Raw genomic sequence first — 21,455 nt, 5'->3', positions numbered from 1 at the left:
GGTACATATTGGGCCGTCTGAAGACTGAGTTTAGTCTAGGACAATTTGTCTGCACTACTAATTAACAGCAGTTACATTACCAAACTAGGGCAGTCCCTATAGGGGAAAAACACAAGAATTATACTGTATTTTCACATACTATCTATTCCTGACACTGGAGGGGCTTATAAACTTACACAGTATATAGTCTGAGGTCTGGGATCTGCCAATATGTGGCTAGTTTTCTGACTGCTTCGGATAACATGATTTTAGTTTTTTTTGGCCAGATTCTCGCTTGAATATAGGTCAATATTAAAGAGTCTCCTGATGAGTCGCCTTTGGTGAGGACGGTGAAACCCGTAGAAATGAGAGGCTTGGAGAGCGAGTGTTTATACGTCACCTCACCCTATATACTGAACTGTGGGGCACATGATTTATTTATTAGTCACCTACTGTCTTACCTTCAGGGGGTGAATTATGGGTATAGTTTTACATTTGGAATTAATAAAGTTTAGTTTTATCCTTTTGTCAGCAAACATGAGGAATGACAAGAGACAACCCATTTAAGAAGATTCAATTTTGGTTTAAACTATTCGAACATTATAAATATAAAAAAAGGCTTCTCCCCTATGTGACATCTCTGATATTTATTAACACTTGATATCCAAGTAAAATATTTCCCACATTAAGAAAATAAAAAAGGCTTCTCCTCTGTGTGACTGCTCTGATGTCTAACAAGAGGCGCTTTCTGGTTAAAACATTTCCCACATTCTGAACAGGAAAAAGGCTTCTCCCCTGTGTGAGTTCTCTGATGTCTAACAAGAGGCGCTTTCTGGTTAAAACATTTCCCACATTCTGAACAGGAAAAAGGCTTCTCCCCTGTGTGAGTTCTCTGGTGATTAACCAAATTTGATTTATGGTTAAAACATTTCCCACATTCTGAACATGAAAAAGGTTTCTTCCCTGTGTGGGTTATTTGGTGTTGCTTAAGAGTCCCTTTACGGTTAAAACATTTCCCACATTCTGAACATGAAAAAGGCTTCTCCCCTGTGTGAGTTCTCTGATGTCTAACAAGAAGCGCTTTCTGGTTAAAACATTTCCAACATTCTGAACATGAAAAAGGCTTCTCCCCTGTGTGAGTTCTCTGGTGATTAACCAAATATAATTTCTGGTTAAAACATTTCTCACATTCTGAACATGAAAAAGCCTTCTTCCCTATGTGGGTTATTTGATGTTGCTCAAGAGTCCCTTTATGGTTAAAACATTTCTCACATTCTGAACATGAAAAAGGCTTCTCCCCTGTATGGGTTCTTTGGTGTTGCTCAAGATTCCCTTTACGGTTAAAACATTTCCCACATTCTGAACATGAAAAAGGCTTCTCCCCTGTGTGGGTTCTTTGGTGTAGCGTAAGATTCCCTTTATGGTAAAAACATTTCCCACATTCTGAACAGGAAAATTCCTCCATTGCTTTAGGAGCAGTTTGTATTTTAATGCCTCTTTTGTGAGTTTGATTTTCCTTAGTAGTCAGTAATGAATCAGAAGATGGGACCTGTTTCATAGGATCAGATGACAGATCTTTGCTGTGAATGGATGATGATATATCTGGAGTAATGGCATTCACTTCAGTTCTATCTTGTAGGATTTCAAAATCATCAGATTTAACAATTGAAGATGTCAGCTGTCCCTCTGATCTCCTGATACAGTCATCTGCTAAGATAAAAAACAATTATTATTTTTTATTAAAATATCCTTGAGTTTTATATTTTTGAACACTTCTACTTAAACTGTCCATAAAAATGGCAAGCTATGTAAAAACTTTAATCATTTACCAAGACAATGACAGTTCACAGTCTAATAGAAAACCTTGTTGGATGAACCAGTAGTGTGCGGTGTTCAACTGTTTGTTCATTCTGCCTCCCAAATATCGAATAAAAAAGAAACCAATCAATGTTATGTAGGCGAAAATAATACCAATTCTCATCTCACAAAAAACAAGCCCCCACTCAGGTCCATCATCTGTCAATGGAAAAACAGAGGTTCCCACACTATTAGTGGCTCAAAGGCTGTTGAAAAGCAACAAGGTTTCTATAAACCAATCCAGCAAAATCCGCTCTCACTTCTGAGTCTTGCAGTGTGCGCAAACAACATTTAGGATCCCTGTATTTAGCAATATTATAGAGAGAAGAACCCACTTAATTTGCGGTGTCTCCTGGAGCACAATCTGGGCACTATGTGCTGGGTAATAAAATGGCAGATGTGTAATTTTCACTCTCCAACATCCACTGCGTGTTAATTTCTGGAAAGTGAATGTGGAGTCAAAATATTCACTCCTCCTACACATGTGGTCTAAATTGTTGGTACCCCTCGTTTAAGGACAGAAAAACCCACAATGGTCACAGAAATAACTTGAATCTGATGAATGTAATAATAAATAAAAAATCTATGAAAATGAAGAAATGAAAGTCAGACATTGCTTTCCAACCAGGCTTCCACAGAATTAAAAAAATATAAACCTCATGAAATAGGCCTGGACAGAAATTATGGTACCCTTAACTTAACCACTTCATGACTGCCAACGGTAGATAAACGTCGGCGCTAGCAGGGCTTTGTGCAATGCCGACGTTTGTCTATGGTCAGTGGTTTTGTGCTCATCAGGACCCCAATGTACCTTGTAACGAGGGGATTCCGCCGCACAATGCTTCCTGTGACCCCCGACCTCATTGAGACCTGATTGCTTCAGGACCTGATGACGTCAGCGTCACACCAGCCAATGAGACAAGTCACTAGGAAAGTTTGTTGTAGCAGTGAACTTTCCCGGGTGATCTGCCTCATAAAACCGCTGTTTCTCCTCAGATCTCCTGTCAGAGAGAGATTAGAGGAGAAACAGTGTTACAATTGCTGCTGACAGGTAAGGCTGGTTAGGGTTAGTGCTATAGTTAGGGTCAGTGTAGGGGCTAAAGTTAGTTACTGCTAGGCTAAAGTTAGAGTTACTGTTAGGCTAAAGTAAGGGTTACTATTAGGGTTAGGGTTGGGGTTAAAGTTAGGGTTACTGTTAGGGTTAATGTAGGGGCTAAAGTTAGGGTTGCTGTTAGGGTTACTGTTAGGCTAAAGTTAGGGTTACTGTTAGGGTTAGGGTTACTGTTAGGCTAAAGTTAGGGTTGCTGTTAGGGTTACTGTTAGGCTGAAGTTAGGGTTACTGTTAAGCTAAAGTTAGGGTTTATTCTAAAGTTAGGGTTAGGCTAAAGAATTAGGCTTTTCTCAATTGTCTCCCCAATAATTTGGTCACGTCAGTCAGTCACTACACAGTTTTCTTTTTCCGGAAAAAAAATAAAAAGGAATAAAATGGCCCGTCAGTATTATAGTGCAGAGGAGGCTTATGCACTTTTATGTTCTGACAGCGAAGAAAGTGCAGTGTCAGATGGTGATGTGGATTTCGAGGGCTTTAGTAGCAGCGACAGTGATGACTCAGAAATAAGCAATTCATCAGCCAGAATCCACGATCTTATTATGCTAGGTCAAATTTATGGAACCAACTAATATCCTAGAAATGAAAAATTTTTTAGAACTTACATTCCCTATGGGGAAAGCAAGCATTCGGTCCTATCGCCCTGTTCAAGCCACCCCTATGTTTTCTGCTGTTCTTCCTAGGACCCGTTATGAAATGCTCATGAGATTTTGGCATTTTAATGACAATAGTCAATGCCTGCCCAGAGATGCCCCAGAACATGACAGACTATTCAAAATCAGACCCATCATCACAGACATGACAGAAAAGTTCTTGTTCTTAAAGCTCTACACCCCAACAGAAAACATTTCCATTGATGAGTCCCTTGTAAAATTCAAAGGAAGACTGCACCTCAAGCAATTTATTCCTTCTAAGAGGGCAAGGTTCGGAATAAAGCTCTATAAAATGTGCGAGAGTTCAACTGGATACACATCAGCTTTTCACATTTATGAGGGGAAAGAGAGCCAACTAAACCCACCAGGAGGCCCTACTTATCTGGGAACATCTAGAAAAATCATTTGGGAGCTAATAACTCCATTTTTACAAAAAGGCTACAATCTGTATGTTGACAACTACTACACCAGCATACCTCTATTTAAAAGTCTGGTTGAACATAACATAGGGGCTTGTGGGACCATTTGCAAAAACCGTCAGGGGTTTCCACAATCATTGGCCAACAAAAAGTTCCGAAAGGGGCAGTCAGGGACTTTACGTAATGGAGAGCTGCTTGTCCTTAAGTATAAGGATAAAAAAGATATTTTTATCCTGCGCTCGATCCACACAGATGCCACAAGGGCCACTGCAGACCAACAGGGATCCACTACTCCAAAACCTGTGTCTGTCATTGACTACAACAAATATATGGGGGTGTGGACCTTGCAGATCAGGTTCTACAGCCATACCAGGTGTAACGGGGTCTACCAAGCTGGAGTACCTCTTTCAGTACCACCCCGTGTTTTCAGAGGTCCGCTCTGCTTTGGCTGGAGTCTGAATGAATGGCGCTGGCTGGAATTCCTCTGAGTGCATGGGCGCATATAAAAGATCACTGCTTCTCCATATATTTCCAGTCTGACAACACTTTACTCACAGGACACAGAATATATCACACAGATACAGAGGGCCGGCCAATAGACAAGCGTCAGGCCAGACATGCATTACAAAAGCCGCAGGTGGCCGGAGCCTGCGGATATTTACTGTGTAAATTACAAAGGTGGGGGGAGGGCGGACACTGCTGATACATTAGGGACATGCATCTCACATGGAACCTATTATATATACATATAACTGCACAACATATTCTGGGTGCTGAGTGGTTCTGTAACACCAGTTATCAAGAAAATCATATATCTGGTATAAAAAGTTAGTAATTTAGTTGTTTCAGGTGGCCAAGTATAATTCTTTTGTCTTATACAAAAAAGCAGGAAATGCAGATACTTTCCTTGATTATCAGGAAAAGGTCACTGAAAATCTTCTTTGAAAATTTTGTCCCCGCCAATCCTTTAGAATCTGAAGATGTCAGAAGACTCACTGAGCGACATTTTATTGCACTCATCCCAGTAACAAACCAGAAAGAACCCCCAGAGAAGATGTCGTGTATGTTCCTAGAGAGGAATGAGGCATGATACCCGCTATTATTACCCACAATGCCCATCACTGCCAGCCTTATGCCTCCATGACGGCTTTACAATCTGCCACACAGAACCACGTTTTTCAACTGTTTTGACATTCAAGCATTTGGATTGTTTAGTGACAGACACATTTGAGTAGAGCTGACTTAACAATTTCTGGGGGTAGGTGGGGGGAGGTCTCCAGAGACACAAGCTGGGCACAATATATTGGGCACTACAATGACATTTTTGCAATTTTTGCTTGAAACTTCCACTACGAGTTTCTGGAAATCATCCATGTAGTGAAAATGGTCACTATATCCATAGACGAATTCACAGAGTGGTGTCATTACGAAAATGGGGTCACTTGAGGGAGGATTCTGTTGTTCTGGCACTTAGCAGCTCTCCAAAGTGCCATAACAGCAGAATCCCTCCTGAAGTGACCCCAATTTTGGAAATGACACCCCTCTGCGAATTCATCTATGGGTGTAGTGACCATTTACCTATCTACCTATTTTCCAATGTAAAATCTGGAGATAAAACATTTTAGTGGTAAAAATATAATTGTTTTTTCTTCACTGCCCAATGGTATAATTTTCTATGGAATAGCAGTGGTGTCAGTATGCTCACTACACTAGAGTTCGTTCAGGGAAGTATTTGGTAAAATGCAGTCACTTTTGGGGGCTTATGCTGTTCTGGCACCTCAGGGGCTCTGACAATGTAACATGTCACCCACAAACAATTCCAGCATTCCAGCAAAATCTGCACTTCAATATAGCGCTCCTTCTCTTCCGAGCTCTGCCATGCGCATAAACAGTGGTTTACCCCCACATATGGGGTGTCAGAATACTCAGGACAAATTGCACAACAACTTTTGGAGTCCAATTTCTCCTGTTACCCTTTGGAAAAAAAAATGGAGGGCGAAAAGATCTTTTTTTTTTGGGGGGGGGAAAAAATATGATTTTTTGTTTTCATGTTTCTACGTAATTAACTTCTGTGAAGCACTTGGGGGTTCAAAAAGCCCACTACACATCTAGATAAGTTGGGGGTCTAGTCTCCAAAATGTGGTCACTTATTGGGGGTTTCCACTGTTTAGGCACATCAGGGGCTCTCCAAACGCAACATTGCATCTGCTAATTATTACAGCATATTTTACATTCAAAAAATCAAATGGCGCGCCTTCCCTTCCGAGCCCTGCCATGCACCCTAACAGTAGTTTTCCCCACATATGGGGTATCGGCATGCTCAGGAGAAATTGCAAAACAAAATGTATAGTCCATTTTCTCCTGTTACCCTAGCGAAAGTAAAAAAAATTAGGTCTAAATGAAAATTTTTGTGAAAGAAACACCAAGGTTACTTACCGGTTTTTCCGGAGCCCATGACGGCACACATGAGAGAGGGGATCCGCCCAGTCAGGACAGGAACCCTACTGAAGATAAAAGGGCGGTACCTCTCCCTCGCTTCAGTTGGTTTACAGAGCATGAGAGGCCCCCCGGGTTAGTACGCATGGTAAAACTATCACCACATTATATCTAACTAAAAAAACACCCAAACTATAGTGCACACCAAAGGAGTGAAAAGGGGGGAATATACAGGTGCCGTCATGGGCTCTGGAAAAACCGGCTACCGGTAAGTAACCTTGGTGTTTTCCTGTCTCCCATGACGGCACACATGAGACTTTTGTAGAATAAGACACCTTAGGGAGGGACCACCGCTTGCAGTACCCTTCTACCAAAGGTTAGGTCAGTAGAGGAAGACAGATCAAGTCGGTAGTGCTTAAAAAAGGTGGAAGGTGAGGACCAAGTAGCGGCTTTACAAATTTGTTCAATTGATACCTCAGCCTTCTCTGCCCAGGAGGTAGCCACGGCTCTGGTGGAGTGAGCCCTGATGCCTTCTGGAACCGGAGCGCCACTTGCGGAGTAGGATAACATAATGGCCTCCCTGATCCATCTGGCAATGGTACTCTTAGCTACCCCGTGCCCTTTTCTACTACCCTGAAAGGCTACAGAAAGGGACTGATCTTTCCTCCACTGACTAGTTACTGACATATATTGTAATATGGCTCTTCTTACATCTAATGTATGGAACTTTTGCTCCCCAGGGTTTCTAGGATTGTTACAGAATGCTGGCAAGGAGATCTCCTGAGTCCTATGAAACTTTTGGACTACCTTGGGGAGATAGGCCGGGTCTGGTCTTAGAACCACTCGGTCCTCCAAGATCTGTGTATATGGAGGACATATAGACAGAGCTTGAAGGTCGCTGAATCTTCGGGCTGATGTTAAGGCTACCAGTAAGACAGTTTTAAGTGTAAGTAGCTTTGGTGACAGTTCTAGTAGTGGTTCAAAGGGGTCTTTGGTTAAGTCCTCTAAGACTAGGTTGAGGTCCCAGGGTGGTATCTTTGGGATAATGACCGGCCTTGACCTGCCACAGGACTTTATGAATCGGGACACCCACCTATTGGCTGCTAAGTTGCAGTTATATAGGGCCCCCAAAGCTGAGACTTGAACTTTGGGTGTGTTAGTGGCTAACCCCAGTTATAGCCCCGACTGTAAGAACTCTAGGATAGGTCCCACTGGCGCTACATCCCCAAGGGTTCCCCAGGAAGTCTAGGAACTTTTTCCACGTTCTACCGTAGATTTGGGATGTTATAGGTTTCCTACTTTAAACAGGGTGGAGACTAACCCTGGAGAGAATCCCTGGCGACTCAGTAGCACCCTCTCAAATTCCAGGCTGCTAGATGGAAGCCCTTCACCTGAGAGTGGACCACTGGTCCCTGGGAGAGCAGGTCTGGAATCTCCGGTAGTATCCATGGGTCTGTCACTGACATGAGCCTCAGAAGGGAGAACCAAGGCCTTCTCGGCCAAAACGGAGCTATAAGAATTATTCTCGCTCGATCCTCCCCGATTTTCCTGACCACTACTGGGATCATTGTTATCGGGGGAAATGCATAGGCCAGGATGAACTTCCAGGGTATTTGTAGGGCATCTACTGCAAAGGGGTTTTCCCTTGGGTTTAGTGAGAACTTCCTGACCTTCCGGTTGTGTGCGGTAGCGAACAGGTCTATTTCTGGTTTGCCCCAGGCCTGAACTATTTGTTGGAAGACTTGGGGGTTTAGGGACCATTCCCCTTGTCTTAGGTGCCTGCGACTCAGGAAGTCTGCCTGTATATTTTCCGCCCCCTTTATGTGCAGTGCTGTGATGGATAACAGATGTTGTTCTGCTAGCTGGAAGAGTAGATCTGATATTTGCATGAGGCCCCGAGATCTCATTCCCCCTGGTGATTGATGTAGGCTACTACTGCTTGATTGTCCGTCATGACCCGGGTGTGGCGGCCCCGAAGTAAGGGAAGGGAATGTTTCACGGCTTTTTCCACTGCCCATAGTTCTTTTACATTTGAACCATGATCCCTTTCTAGCGAGGACCAGGTCCCCTGTATTGAGTGGGATCTCAGGTGTGCTCCCCATCCTGTGGCACTCGCGTCTGTTGTAATGATGTCCTCGACTGGTTTTTGCCACGGGACACCGGCTGTTAGATTCTTTTCTACAGTCCACCAGAGCAGGGAATCTCTTACAGCCACTGAGTGACATAGTTTGCCTTCTAAATGCCCTTTTAATTGTTTCTGTGCTGACAGAACTTCCCACTGTAGTTGCCTTAAGTGGTACTGCGCCCATGCTACTGCGGGTATGCATGATGTCAACGAGCCTAAAAGGGACATTGCGTTCCTCAGTGTCATATTTGGCCTTTATATTACTGTGCGAACTAGGCCCTTTATCTTGGTCACTTTGCTCTCTGGTAGGAGGCAGCGTTGTTGCTCGGAGTCCAATATCAACCCTAGGAAGGATTGCTCTTTTACTGGGGTTATCCTTGACTTGGGGATGTTTACTATCCATCCTAATCCTACTAGAATTGCTATCACTTCCTTCACTTGATGTGTGCAGTGGGACTCCGACCTCCCTATTACCAGAAAGTTGTCTAGGTATGGGACGATCACTATGTCCCTGGAAGGCAGAAAAGACCTTACTTCGGCCATTACTTTAGTGAATACTCTGGGGGCTGTAGACAGGCCAAATGGAAGGGCTGCATACTGGTAGTGCTTCACCTGCCCCTGGACATAGAGCACTACTCTCAAATATTTTTGATACTCCCGAAGAATTGGGATGTCATAGTAGGCATCTTTTAAGTCTATCACTGCCATGAGGCAATGCTGGAACGGGATCTTTGTGGCCGTGTTGATTGACTCCATTTTGAAGGAGCAATTATCTACCCACTGATTGAGTCTCCTCAGGTTGACAATGGTTCTCCAAGAGCCGCCTGGTTTTTGTATTAAGAAGAGGGGGGAGTAGAACCCCCTTCCTTCTTCTTGCACTGGGACTTCCTGTAGGACTTGTTTTTTCACTAGTCCCAAGACTTCCGTCTCCAGGGCCAGTTGTTGCTCTTGGGCTTTCCTTCTGGGTGTCATTATGAAGGTATGCCTGGGCGGACGGATGAAATTTATTTTTAAGCCATCCTTGATTATATTTAGGACCCATGTACTGGGGGAGATATTTGCCCAGGCGGAAAGAGAGAAAGCCTTCTTCCTACCTCCGGCCCAACGTCATTGGGTAGATTTTTTTGGAGGAAGTGGAGGGCCCTTTAAACATATAGCCTGATCCTCTTCTTTCTTTAAAGTCCCAGCTTTTTCTATCTCCCGGGGGACGACCCCTGTTAAATCTCCTCCTCCGAAAGGGCTGCTTTTTAGGTTCTCCCGGAAATCGGGGAAAGCTTTTCTTCCTATCCCCCGCATGTTCCAAAATCTCTTCTAGTTTTTTCCCAAAGAGGAATTGGCCATTGCATGGAATGGAACATAACCTATGCTTTGATGGCAAATCTCCCGGACACCCTTTAAGCCACATGGCTCGTCTTGCCGCGTTTGACAGGCTTGCTGCTCTAGCTGTCAATCTTGCGGAGTCTGCAGAGGAATCTGCTAGGAAAGCCGCTGCTCCGTGCACCAGTGTCAAATTAGACAGAATTTCGTACCTAGGAACTCTATCCTTGATCTGGTCCTCTATTTGTTGCAGCCAGACTATGAGGGCACGAGCGGTACAGGTACCAGCTATCGCTGGTTTCAATCCACCTGCTGAAGCTTCCCAGATGTGCTTCAGGAAACCGTCTGCTTTTTTGTCAAGCGGGTCTTTCAACACGCCAGAGTCCTCTAATGGTAGGGATACCTTTTTTGAGGATCTGGCTATGGCCCCATCAATTTTTGGGACTTTTTCCCAGGCTTCTGAATCCTTCTGCTCAAAAGGGTACCTCCTCTTTGATGCGGAAGGTAAGCCCCCTGACCTCTCCGTTTTTTTCCATTCCCTGTCAATTAGTGCTTTTATTTTATCATTTACAGGGAAGGTACGTTTTCGTTTTTCCTCCAGTCCTCCAAACATTACATCCTCTAATGATTTGGGAGCTTTTTCCTTTTTAAAGTAGTAGCCCTAATCGCTCTGACCAGTTTTTCCACATCCTCTGTTGGGAAACATGGACGGCCGCCTATATCGCTGTCCGAGGAGGATTCTGAGGACTGAGTAGAGGAAGAGGAGGTGGAGGGGGACAAGGATCTATCCCGCCCCTTCTGCCTTGGCGAGGCCTCTGAATCGGAGCTTCTTCTACGATTTCTTTTATCTTTCTTTTTAAGGGCTGCCTTTAAGGAACCTTTCACCTCCTGTTGAATTAACTGTTTAAGGCTAGTCACCAAATCAGGGGTCTCCTCCTGTATAGTTTTATTTATACAGTCAGCGCAGAGGTCTTTCTGCCACTAATCTGCCAGCGGGTGTTTACATAGGGCGCATTCTCTATTTTTGGTTTTGCTGCTGGCCTTCCTCGACCCCTAGTGATCAAACAGAGAAAATGGAACCCCGTTACCATAAGGGTGACATTCACGTAGATCACTCACCACCGCTGTCAATTAGGGGTACCGATCTCGGAGGCTCCTCACATGCACTCGTGACGTTTCTCCTGGACGTCTGAGTCATGCCGATTGCGTTTATGACTGCCGCTCCCACCACTTGAGCGACTGCTCCTGGTATGTTGGCGGCTCGGCCTGGCATCTGGCGAGAGGTCTTGCTGCTGCTGACGCTGGTCGTCTTGCCCCACTTCCATCATGAAGCCTTGGGCATGAGTGCGTCTTCTGTGGTCATCCCCCTTTTGTAAGGGGGATCCACTGCACTCTCCGCCTCCTACGGTTATCGCACAGCCCCTCCCCCCCGCCATGCCGCTGGGATCTCCTTTCGCCGGCCGGCGTTATTTTCTATGGGCGCCGCCATCTTGGATTGCCGGCGCCGCCTCCCGACGTCACGCAGGCACGCCCCCTCCCAGCGTGCCCTGCGTGTGACGTCAGGGGAGCGCGACCCGGAAGTGGCCGTTCCCTGACGCTCCTGGATGCGGCAGAGGGGGAGAGGGTCGGCGCGGCAGCCACGGCAGAGCCCCAGGACCCCAGGCCGTGCTGCTTCTGCACCCGCTCGGATGCTGAGCCCCCTGGGGACCCGCGGACGGCGCTTCCCTCCCCCAACGCATGGCGCCCAGGACCCTGCCTGTTCTTCCACGCCGGCACAAGAGAGGGGCAGGTACGTGTTCCTTCAGTACACGGGTCCCTGTCAGGACAGGAAACCCAACTGAAGCGAGGGAGAGGTACCGCCCTTTTATCTTCAGTAGGGTTCCTGTCCTGACTGGGCGGATCCCCTCTCTCATGTGTGCCGTCATGGGAGACAGGAAAAAGTAAATGTTTATTTTTTTCCTTCCACATTCCATTCATTCCTGTGAAACACCTGAAGGGTTAATAAACTTTTTGAATGTGGTTTTGAGCACCTTGAGGGGTGCAACTTTTAGAATGGTGTCACTTTTGGGTATTTTCTGTCATATTGACCCCTCAAATTCACTTCAAATGTGAAGTGGTCCATAAAAAATGGCTTTGTGAATTTTGTAAAAATGAGAAATCGCTGGTCAACTTTTAACCCTTATATCTTCCTACCAAAAAAAATTCTGTTTCCAAAACAATCTCAGAATCACCAAGATACGTTGAAACCTTTTAGAGTTATGATCTCATAAAGTGACACTGGTCAGAATTGAAAAAATTGGACCGGTCACGAAGGCAAAAACAGGCTCTGGCGCGAAATGTTTAATATTTTGTTGCACAACCTTTTGAGGCAATCACTGCAATCAAACAATTCCTGTAACTGTCAATGAGACTTCTGCACCTCTCGACAGGTATTTTGGCCCACTCCTCAAGAGCAACTGCTCCAGTTGTCTGGTGTTTGAAGGTTGCCTTTTCCAGACGACACGTTTCAGCTCTTTCCAAAGTTGCTCAATAGGATTTAGGTCAGGGCTCATAGAAGGCCACTTCAGAATAGTCCAATGTTTTCCTCTTATCCATTCTTGGGTGTTTTTAGCTGTGTGCTTTTTGTCTTTATCCTGTTACAAGACCCATGACCTGCGACTGAGACCAAGCTTTCTGACACTGGGCAGCACATTTCTCTCTAGAATCCCTTGAGAGTCTTCAGATTTCATTGCACCCTGCACAGATTCTAGAAACCCTGCGCCAGACGCAGCAAAGCAGCCCCAGAGCATAACAGTGCCTCCTCCATGTTTCACAGTAGGGACAGTGTTCTTTACTTGACATGCTGAGCTGATGTGCCTTGCCAAAAAGTTCCATTTTTGTCTCATCTGTCCATAGGACATTCTCCCAGAAGCTTTGTGGTTTGTCAACATGTAGTTTGGCATAAGCCATAAATTGGCTTATGACAGGTCGCTGACCCCTCACTGACCTGCCCCTATTATTACATAATGCATATAATAGCACTGATATTATTGTTGATAATGCCTATAATATTGTGGCTATAGTGAGGCTTAGAAAAAAAATTACATCCAGCAAATTGTCACCGGCGATGGCGGCACCTGCACAGTAGCATATATAAAAAAACAAAAAACAAATCTGAACTGAGAAAAGTAAGTTAATGTGTATGCACAATGTAAGTGCATATTAACACATGACCATTAACCAGAGAAAACGAAAAGCAAAAAACACAAATATCCTGCACTAAAAGTAAAAAATATACTGCAAATAATACATAAAGGTAATAATAATAAGGGTATTTAGTAAACATAATTTTGATCAAAATAATGTACAAGCCATCCCGCCACGTCACGGCAACCCTTGTGGGACAGTCCCTACTCTAGTATTCAGTATTTGTGCATTCAGTGCATATATGGGTGTGACCGCCCTCTTTCTGAGCTGGGAAAGCCATCCAGTCTGGCCTAAGCTGTTACTAGTGGTTCAGCCGCTCGACCCTTATTCACATTCACGTCACTTGGCAAGTGAAAAGGTATTAAATACTAGAGTAGGGACTGTCCCACAAGGGTTGCCGTGACATGGCGGGATGGCTTGTACATTATTTTGATCAAAATTATGTTTACTAAATACCCTCATTATTATTACCTTTATGTATTATTTGCAGTATATTTTTTACTTTTAGTTCAGGATATTTGTGTTTTTTGCTTTCAGTAGCGTCTATAAGTAAGAGATAGAGGCTACTGGACAGACGCCGCCGGTGACATTTTGCTGGATGTAATTTTTTTTCTAAGCCTCACAATAGCCACAATATTATAGGAATTATCAACAATAATATCAATGCTATTATATGCATTATGTAATAATGGGGGCAGGTCAGTGAGGGGTCAGCGACCTGTCATAAGCCAATACAGATGAATATGTAATCAGAGCACCACATAAAGCCCCGCCCACAGCCCCGCCCCAGAGCACAAGAATCTCTTTAACTGAAAACTACAAATAAAGATTAACCCCTTAAGGACCAAGCCATTTTGTAGGTTGATGACAGGCCTTAATTTTGAAATCGGACCACTGTCACTTTATGTGGCTATAACTCTGGAACGCTTCAACAGATCCCACTGATTCTGACAATGTTTTTTTCGGGACATTTTGTACTTCATGTTAGTGGTAAAATTTATTCGATATAATGCGTTTATTTATGAAAATGTCACAAAGGAGGAAGAAAAAGACCGGGTTTTTTTCAATGTATCCACGCTGACCACACAAGGACAGAAAAATTCTTCATAGCTGTATTGTGCTGACGCGTTTCGTGGCAGATCTGCCACTTCCTCAGGGCCAAAGAATTACAGTATCTGGTTACAGCAGCAGTTTTAAACAAAATCTTCATGACATCACAATTACATGCAAAAAGACATCACTTCCTGTGGAAACGCCCTGAGGAAGTGGCAGATCTGCCACGAAACGCGTCAGCACAATAAAGCTATGAAGAATTTTTCTGTCCTTGTGTGGTCAGCGCGGATACATTGAAAAACTCGGTCTTTTTCTTCCTCCTTTGTGACATTGGTATCTACAGGAGTCTGCAGCGACCACTGGTTCCTTTCACATTCTGCAAGGGGTTGTGACTGTTCACAACCTGTAACGGTGAGTGCACTAACCATGTATTGTCACCCAAAAAATTACTTTTATCGCCCTATGGGCGCTTTCTTTCCTTAATTTTTTATTTATGAAATTAAAAATAATGGAGATTTGTCAAAAATTTTGAAAATTTTGCAATTCCTAAAACATTTCATTTTTATGCCCTTAAATCAGAGAGTGATGTCACACAAAATAGTTAATAAATAACATTTCCCACATGTCTACTTTACATCAGCACAATTTTGGAAACATAATTTCTTTTTGTTAGGAAGTTATAAGGGTTAAAAGTTGACCAGCGATTTCTCATTTTTCTAACAAAATTTACAAACCCATTTTTTTAGGGGCCACCTCAAATTTGAAGTGAGTTTGAGGGGTCTATATGGCAGAAAATACCCAAAAGTGACACCATTCTAAAATCTGCACCCCTCAACGTGCTCAAAACCACATTCAAGAAATTTATTAACCCTTCAGGTGTTTCACAATAATTGAAGCAACGTGGAAGGAAAAAATGAACATTTAACTCTTTTTCCCAAAGATTTTAATTCAAACACAATTTTTTTTTATTTTGTCAAGGGCATCAAGAGAAAATGAACCACAATATGTGTTGTGTAATTTCTCCTGAGTATATCAATATCCCATGTGTGGAGGAAGACCAATCTTTAGGCGCACGGCAGAAGGGAAGGAGCATCATTTGGGGTTTTGAATGTCAAATTGGCTGGAATCGAGAGGGGATGCCATGTCACGCGTGGAGAGCCCCTGATGTACCTCAACAGTGGAAACTCCCCTTAATTGACCCCATTTTGGAAACTAGACCCCCCAAAGAACTTATCTAGATGTGTGGTGAGCACTTTGAACCCCCAAGGGCTTCACAGAAGTTTATAACAAAGAGCCTTAAAATTAAAAAATCATATTTTTTCCAAAAAAAAAATCTTTTCACCCCCAATTTTTATTTTCCTAACTGTAACAGGACCCCAAAAGTTATTGAGCGATTTGTCCTGAGTACGCTGATACCTGATATGTGGGGGTAAACCACTGTTTGGGCGCATGACAGAGCTCAGAAGGGAAGGAGCACCATTTGACTTTTTCAATGCAAAATTGGCTGGAATTCAGATCGGACGCCATGTTGCGTTTGGAAAGCCCCTGATGTGCCCAAACAGTGGAAACCCCCCACAAGTGACCCCATTTTGGAAACTAGACCCCCCAAAGAGCTTATCTAGATGTGTGGTGACACTGGTGAGCACTTTGAACCCCCAAGGGCTTCACAGAAGTTTATAACGTAAAATTAAAAATCATATTTTTTTTAACACAAAAATGATCTTTTTGCCCCTAAATTTTTATTTTCCCAAGGTTAACAGGGGAAATAGAATCCCAAAAGTTATTGTGCAATTAGTCCTGAGTACGCTGATACTCCATATGTGGGGTAAACCACTGTGATCGCCTTACTGCGATCTTTGGGAGGCAGAATGAACAAATCCACAAATGGTGAAGAATTGGCTGTATTTTCACGCCGTTCCTCATCCTTTTTCATGTTTAACTTCTGTCACTCACTAAGAGACGCTTTTTTTGTAAATAGTTTTTGAATCACTGTATTTTGAGGGTTATAATTTTCCCATATTTTGGACCACAGAGTTATGTGAGGGCTTGCTTTTTGCGGGGCGACGGTTTTATTGGTACCATTTTCGGGCACATGATGTTTTTTGATCGCTTTCTATTCTGATTTATGTATTAGGGGATTTTTTTTTAATTATTTTATTTTTTTTTTTTTTAAATTTTTTTTACCTTGTCCCTTTATGGGACTTTCACTTTTTTTTTAATTTGGCTGCAGGTATAATACATTGTACTGCTCCAGCATTGCAATGTATTATACCTATGGAGAAAGCTTCTGAGACCATGCTGTGAGTCATCACGGCAGAGATCGGGCCCTGCGATTACATCGTGGGGCTGCCGACCTGAAGGCAGAGGGAGCCCCCGACACGGATGCTGCTCCTGGCAGTTAGTGCAGGAAGCTCAGCCACCGGCAGTGCTGAGCTCCTGCACTGACTGGGTGGTAGATGTTAAAATTTCAGCATCTTCTGCCTGATCAAGCTGTGATTGGTCAGTCAGACTGACTGACCAATCACAGCGTTCTGGGTGTGGGGACTTATGGCATGGTTCCCTGCACCTCTGCCCATGCTTGTCAGCTGTCTGTTTTTACATGCAGTGACAGTTTAAATGCAGGACGGACACAGTCTGCCATGGTGTGGGAACTGACATCCTGCCATGATGGACTGTGTGCATCCTTGGACGTTAAGGGGTTAAACAACAGTAAACCCGAGTGGCCCTCATTTATGGTGGACCATTGGAGCTACTATGGATCCTGACCAGAAGATTAGAGAAAATAATATTGCTCCCCATTTCAGGAGAGATTGTGCAGTAATCTGAATTCCTTAGGATTGAAGACAATGTAATTTATGACGTGGAGAGAATCCATGACACCAGGGCTGGAGCCAACACATCTCCTGCAGGCGGGAATAAATGTATATTACAGCCCTCAGCCACGCACAGCTTAGAGATCTATCAGGGCACAGGTGGAATGTTTGTCCTGGAGATTATCACAATCCTCCTTGAAGTTAGTTGATTTTAATACAACTTTGAAAAGTCAGGATAAAGGGAAACTCTGCTGTTATTGGACAGAAATTCACACTTGGCCTCACAGCACATTTACTGTTGTCGATCATAAAAGGGAAGTTTGGCCAGAAAGACTGGACCTGGTCTTGTAGGGACCATGAGACATTCAGCAGCACAGAAGGGAGAGAAGATTCATCCGATAAGATCTCAGGGATCTAGGAAGCCACCAGCATCATTACCCTCCGCTTTCTCTTACAGGCCCAGCATAAGATTTTTCTACAAGTGATTTTCTATCTTGTCAGCACATTCTACGTACGCTGTCATTTGGCTTTATAGTTACAGATCTGGGCAGGTAGCGGTCAGCGTCTCCTAATGTGAAGGAGAGAATGGCTAATGAAATCAATTATTAAACCTTATACAAGTCAGTTCAGATATGGTGTACCAAGATGGCGTCTGTGTCTTCAGACAACACCCTGGAAGGAATCCTTAGAATGCAGAAGCTGAGATACCATATATGGAAGTGAAGCTGAAATGGACCTATCATAGACTGACAGTGGTTACTCAGAAGATGGTGTGACACCCATTTCCTGTCTCTTTGTCTTGAGAATAAACTTTAGTTGTGTGCAAGCCTTTACTGAGAAATGAGTAGACATCTAACTCTGTACTCAGTGTGACTCTTTAAGCGCGCACTCAGCCTATATTGGGTCAGGTACAAGCAATCATATAGATCTCGCTTTAAGGGATCAACCTCACACTAATCCCAGGAGGTAGGTGGATCCTCCAGGTCGTAAGTTCTATTGAAAAGGGCTTTCAATCTTTCAATACGCAAAGTCATTTGAACAGTTTTGGGTGGAGGAGAATGTTGTGGTCTAGAGGCAAAATGGTGATCATGGTAATATGGCCCGACAGTTATGAATGAGTCACCGTAGGAGGCAAAAACAGAAATACTAGCTAAGTCCAGAAACCGAGAGAAGTTGGCAGCTATCGGATTGCAGACCCCTGAACCTATCAACAACAACTAGCAGTAGCCGTGGGGGGTTCCTACGGTGCCCTAGACCCCTCGATCACAGCCGGAGAACTAAATAGCCTAAAGACAGAAAGGGAAATCTAAACTGCCCCAGAGCAGACCCCAAAGCAATAGGCAGCCCCCAACATATAATGAAGGTGAAGCAAGATGAAAAAACACTAACACAGATAGAAAGATAGGCTGAGTAAATGATGGGGCCCAAGCTAACTAAATAGGACAGGATAGAAAAGCTGCTGTCTGCAATCCGCAAAAACCCTATAAAAACAAGAGCCAACAGACTGATAGGGAAAAAAGCCCTGAAGACGCTAGGCTTCAAAAAGACTATATCAGTACTCAGGTATTTTCTGAAGACAGAGCAAAAAGACAAAAAGGAATTCAGCTCACCCCAGCAGGGAATGGCAGAAATCCAGAAAAACAAGGCAAAACAAAACCAAAACACAAAAGCAAAAAGCAGAGCAGAAAACTTAGCTTTTGAGGAGCAGGAATCAGACTGGTCTCCTAGAATCCCTCAGGGAAATCACAGCAAGGCAGAAGGGAGTCGGCTGCCTTATATCCAGTCAGCAATTCCTGTCACCCAGTCATCATCTACCTGCTCAGGTGCTTGGTAATCAGCCTCACTACCTTCCTTCACCAGAAGAGGGAGTTCATCAGACCTCAATGGTGAAGGGGAAAATGAACTCACAACACCCGACTACACCACCGATAAAGCAGCCACAGCCGGTGACTGAGAGGAATCTGTGACGTCTCTGCATTTAGTGGTTACTACTCACCTGGGTAGTCATATGTGGGAATCTCCTCTTTACACCACTCATCACCCCTCACATATGTCTCTGTAGTATTAATATGGGTCAGATCTTCAACCTGAAACAAATATTGTAAAAGTCACCGACAGATGGAGAAGTCCCATCTATGATCAGCTCTAATCCTGCCATCTCCACCGTTCTCATTACACAAGAATAAAACATATAATACTGGTGGATAAAACAAGACTGAGCACAAGACCTTCACAGCCGTCTACACATCATAGGGGAGATCTCCTGACACCTTCTCTCCATCTACCTGATGATCCTGAGGAACACTGGGATCTTCTTGGTTACAGTCCTGTGGAAGAAGAGGACGGGGACATCTCTCTGGTGTTGTCCTCTTACTGGATAGATCTGGAGGAAACACATACAGGGACTGAATTCATTCTCTACATACAGATAATTATAGACCGTGTGTATTTAGTCCTGTCTATTACCTGGAGATGTGAGGGGCTGGGGAACCTCCATTATGACGTTCTTGTACTGATCTCTGTGTCCTTCTAAATACTCCCACTCCTCCATGGAGAAATAGACAGCGACATCCTGACACCTTATAGGAACCTGACACATACAATGATACGTCATCCACCCGTTCTCTTCATAGTGTTACTGTATAATGTCCCAGCATTCCCAGCAGTGTCACCTCTCCAGCCAGCAGCTCAATCATCTTGTAGGTGAGTTCTAGGATCTTCTGGTCATTGATGTCCTCATGGATCAGGGGGTGAGGTGGAGCCCCCGTGATTGGGCTCAGGGGTCTTCCACATCCCTCAGACACAGGGTCCTGACAGCGATCACTAGAGGTCTTCTTCACCACTGTGTAATCCTGGTTATGGAGAGACACATTAATAAATCTCACTACAGACATTTCCAGAGTCCTCACCTCTCCAGTTCTGTCCATCTGTTATTCCCATAGATGAGAATGATGTAATTTGAGGTCATCAGAATCTCTCACCTCTCCAGTGAGACGGAAGAGGATCTCTAGAGTCAGATGTAATATCCTCTCCGCCATCTTGTCTCTGTCCATATCCATCCTTGATGGGTAAATCAGGAAAATTCTCTTTTGTAGAAGATCTTCACTGAGAGGATCCGATATTGTAGAGACCTGAATGAGAAGAAGATGATCCGATGTAACACCATAAGAATCCTGTGTAATAATACAATTACTGGAGATAATAAGGGAAACATATGAGGAGATTTATTATCTTACAGGGTTTAGTTTTCTTCCCTGACATCTACTAATAAAACCTATATATTTAGGCCACAGACAACAAGCAGTTTCCTCCTCGGAGTCGGCAGCTGAACACGTTCCTCATAGACTCATCTTCCATAACGCTAATTCTCGTCTCATTACCGACACTGGAATCGGCATTAGTAATACTGCAGGAGATATTCATTACACGCGACATGAGAAATAACTCCTTCATGATGAGGACGACATCTTCATCTTCTACTACGGCTCTAGAGACAGATTTGGCCAGAGTCGGTCACTGACTCCATCCCCACCGGCCGTCTATATGAAGGTTTCCCGTCTTCCCCGCACTGGAATCTTCTATCATGTTAGATCTCAGCTCTGAGTCACACACAGAAGTTTGAGGCTTTTAGAAAAGATTTTTTGTTTCGACAAACACAACGGACAGAAATGATCTGATCCCAAAGTCTCCATGTACAGTGATTTATGGGGTTTATTTCTGGCCTTAGGCTTTCCTATATTACAAGAAAAACTCCAGAAAAAGCCGATATTAAAATGTTTCTAAAGAAAATTGTCTCCAACAATTCTTGTAAGAAGAAAAAAATATGTAAAAAGCAGAAGACACATTTTATAATTGTTAACATGTTAAACATTTATTAAAAAGAAATTAATCTTTTTGTACCCCAGAACATAGATGTACACCGCAGGGACGGCACAGATGAGGCTTCTCCACAAACCCTGACAGTTTAACCCCTTGCTGCTGTGGAAAGCAAGCATGACATCTAAGAAGGTGTGACAGAGTTCGGCTGAATGCCCCCCGCCTCCAAGTACTCGATAGTATGGGGCGGCCTAGTTACTCCGATACTTGCATGCCTAATAATAGGGTCTGGGCTGCAATGTATGAAGGTCTATTAGGCCGGGCCAGAGGCAGCGTCCAATAAACATAGTGTTTGACGAGTGTGACCAACTTTTTACTATTGAGGCTGCCTATGCTGCATCAATACTAAAAGATAGAATGTAAAAAATAATAATAAAAAAAAATATTGTTATTCTCACCTTCCCGCCTCTCTTCACGCTCCCGGTTCCAGTAATCCTTTGCGACAATTACCGAGATGATGTCCGTTCTCGCGGGATCGCGACGTCTCACGGTCATTCGTGATGACTTCGCGCGAATGACCGCGAGACTTCGCGATCCCGCGAGAACGGACGTCATCGCTCACAAAGTATTACTGGGAACGGGAGCGTGGAGAGAGGAGGGAAGGCTGCGCGGGACGTCGGAAGGTGAGAATAA

The 21,455-nt window shown here is 43.9% G+C and overlaps 1 protein-coding gene across 1 annotated transcript; it reads right to left on the bottom strand.

Annotated features, from left to right (window-relative positions):
* Nucleotides 1-536: 536 nt before the first annotated feature.
* On the bottom strand, nucleotides 537-21,035 carry LOC141063318 (uncharacterized). The gene is made up of 3 exons (XM_073557369.1): nucleotides 21,030-21,035; nucleotides 18,943-19,033; nucleotides 537-1,686 (listed from the first exon to the last, which is right to left on the bottom strand). Exons 1-3 carry the CDS (start codon nucleotides 21,033-21,035, stop codon nucleotides 665-667), a joined length of 1,119 nt encoding a protein of 372 aa, XP_073413470.1. The 3' UTR covers nucleotides 537-664.
* Between the last annotated feature and the right edge of the window lie 420 nt (nucleotides 21,036-21,455).

Source organism: Dendrobates tinctorius, unplaced genomic scaffold, assembly GCF_039654945.1.
Source record: "Dendrobates tinctorius isolate UK_male_01 unplaced genomic scaffold, ASM3965494v1 ptg000249l, whole genome shotgun sequence".
NCBI classification, from domain to species: domain Eukaryota; kingdom Metazoa; phylum Chordata; class Amphibia; order Anura; family Dendrobatidae; genus Dendrobates; species Dendrobates tinctorius.
This window is presented reverse-complemented; position numbering and strand designations above follow the sequence as displayed.

What these genes read in the sequence shown, in the direction of transcription:
- LOC141063318 (XM_073557369.1), bottom strand. An exon ending in TCCCACATATGACTACCCAG is followed by an intron (nt 1,687 to 18,942) that starts GTGAGTAGTAAC and finishes TTATCTTAGCAG; the next exon opens with ATGACTGTATCAGGAGATCA.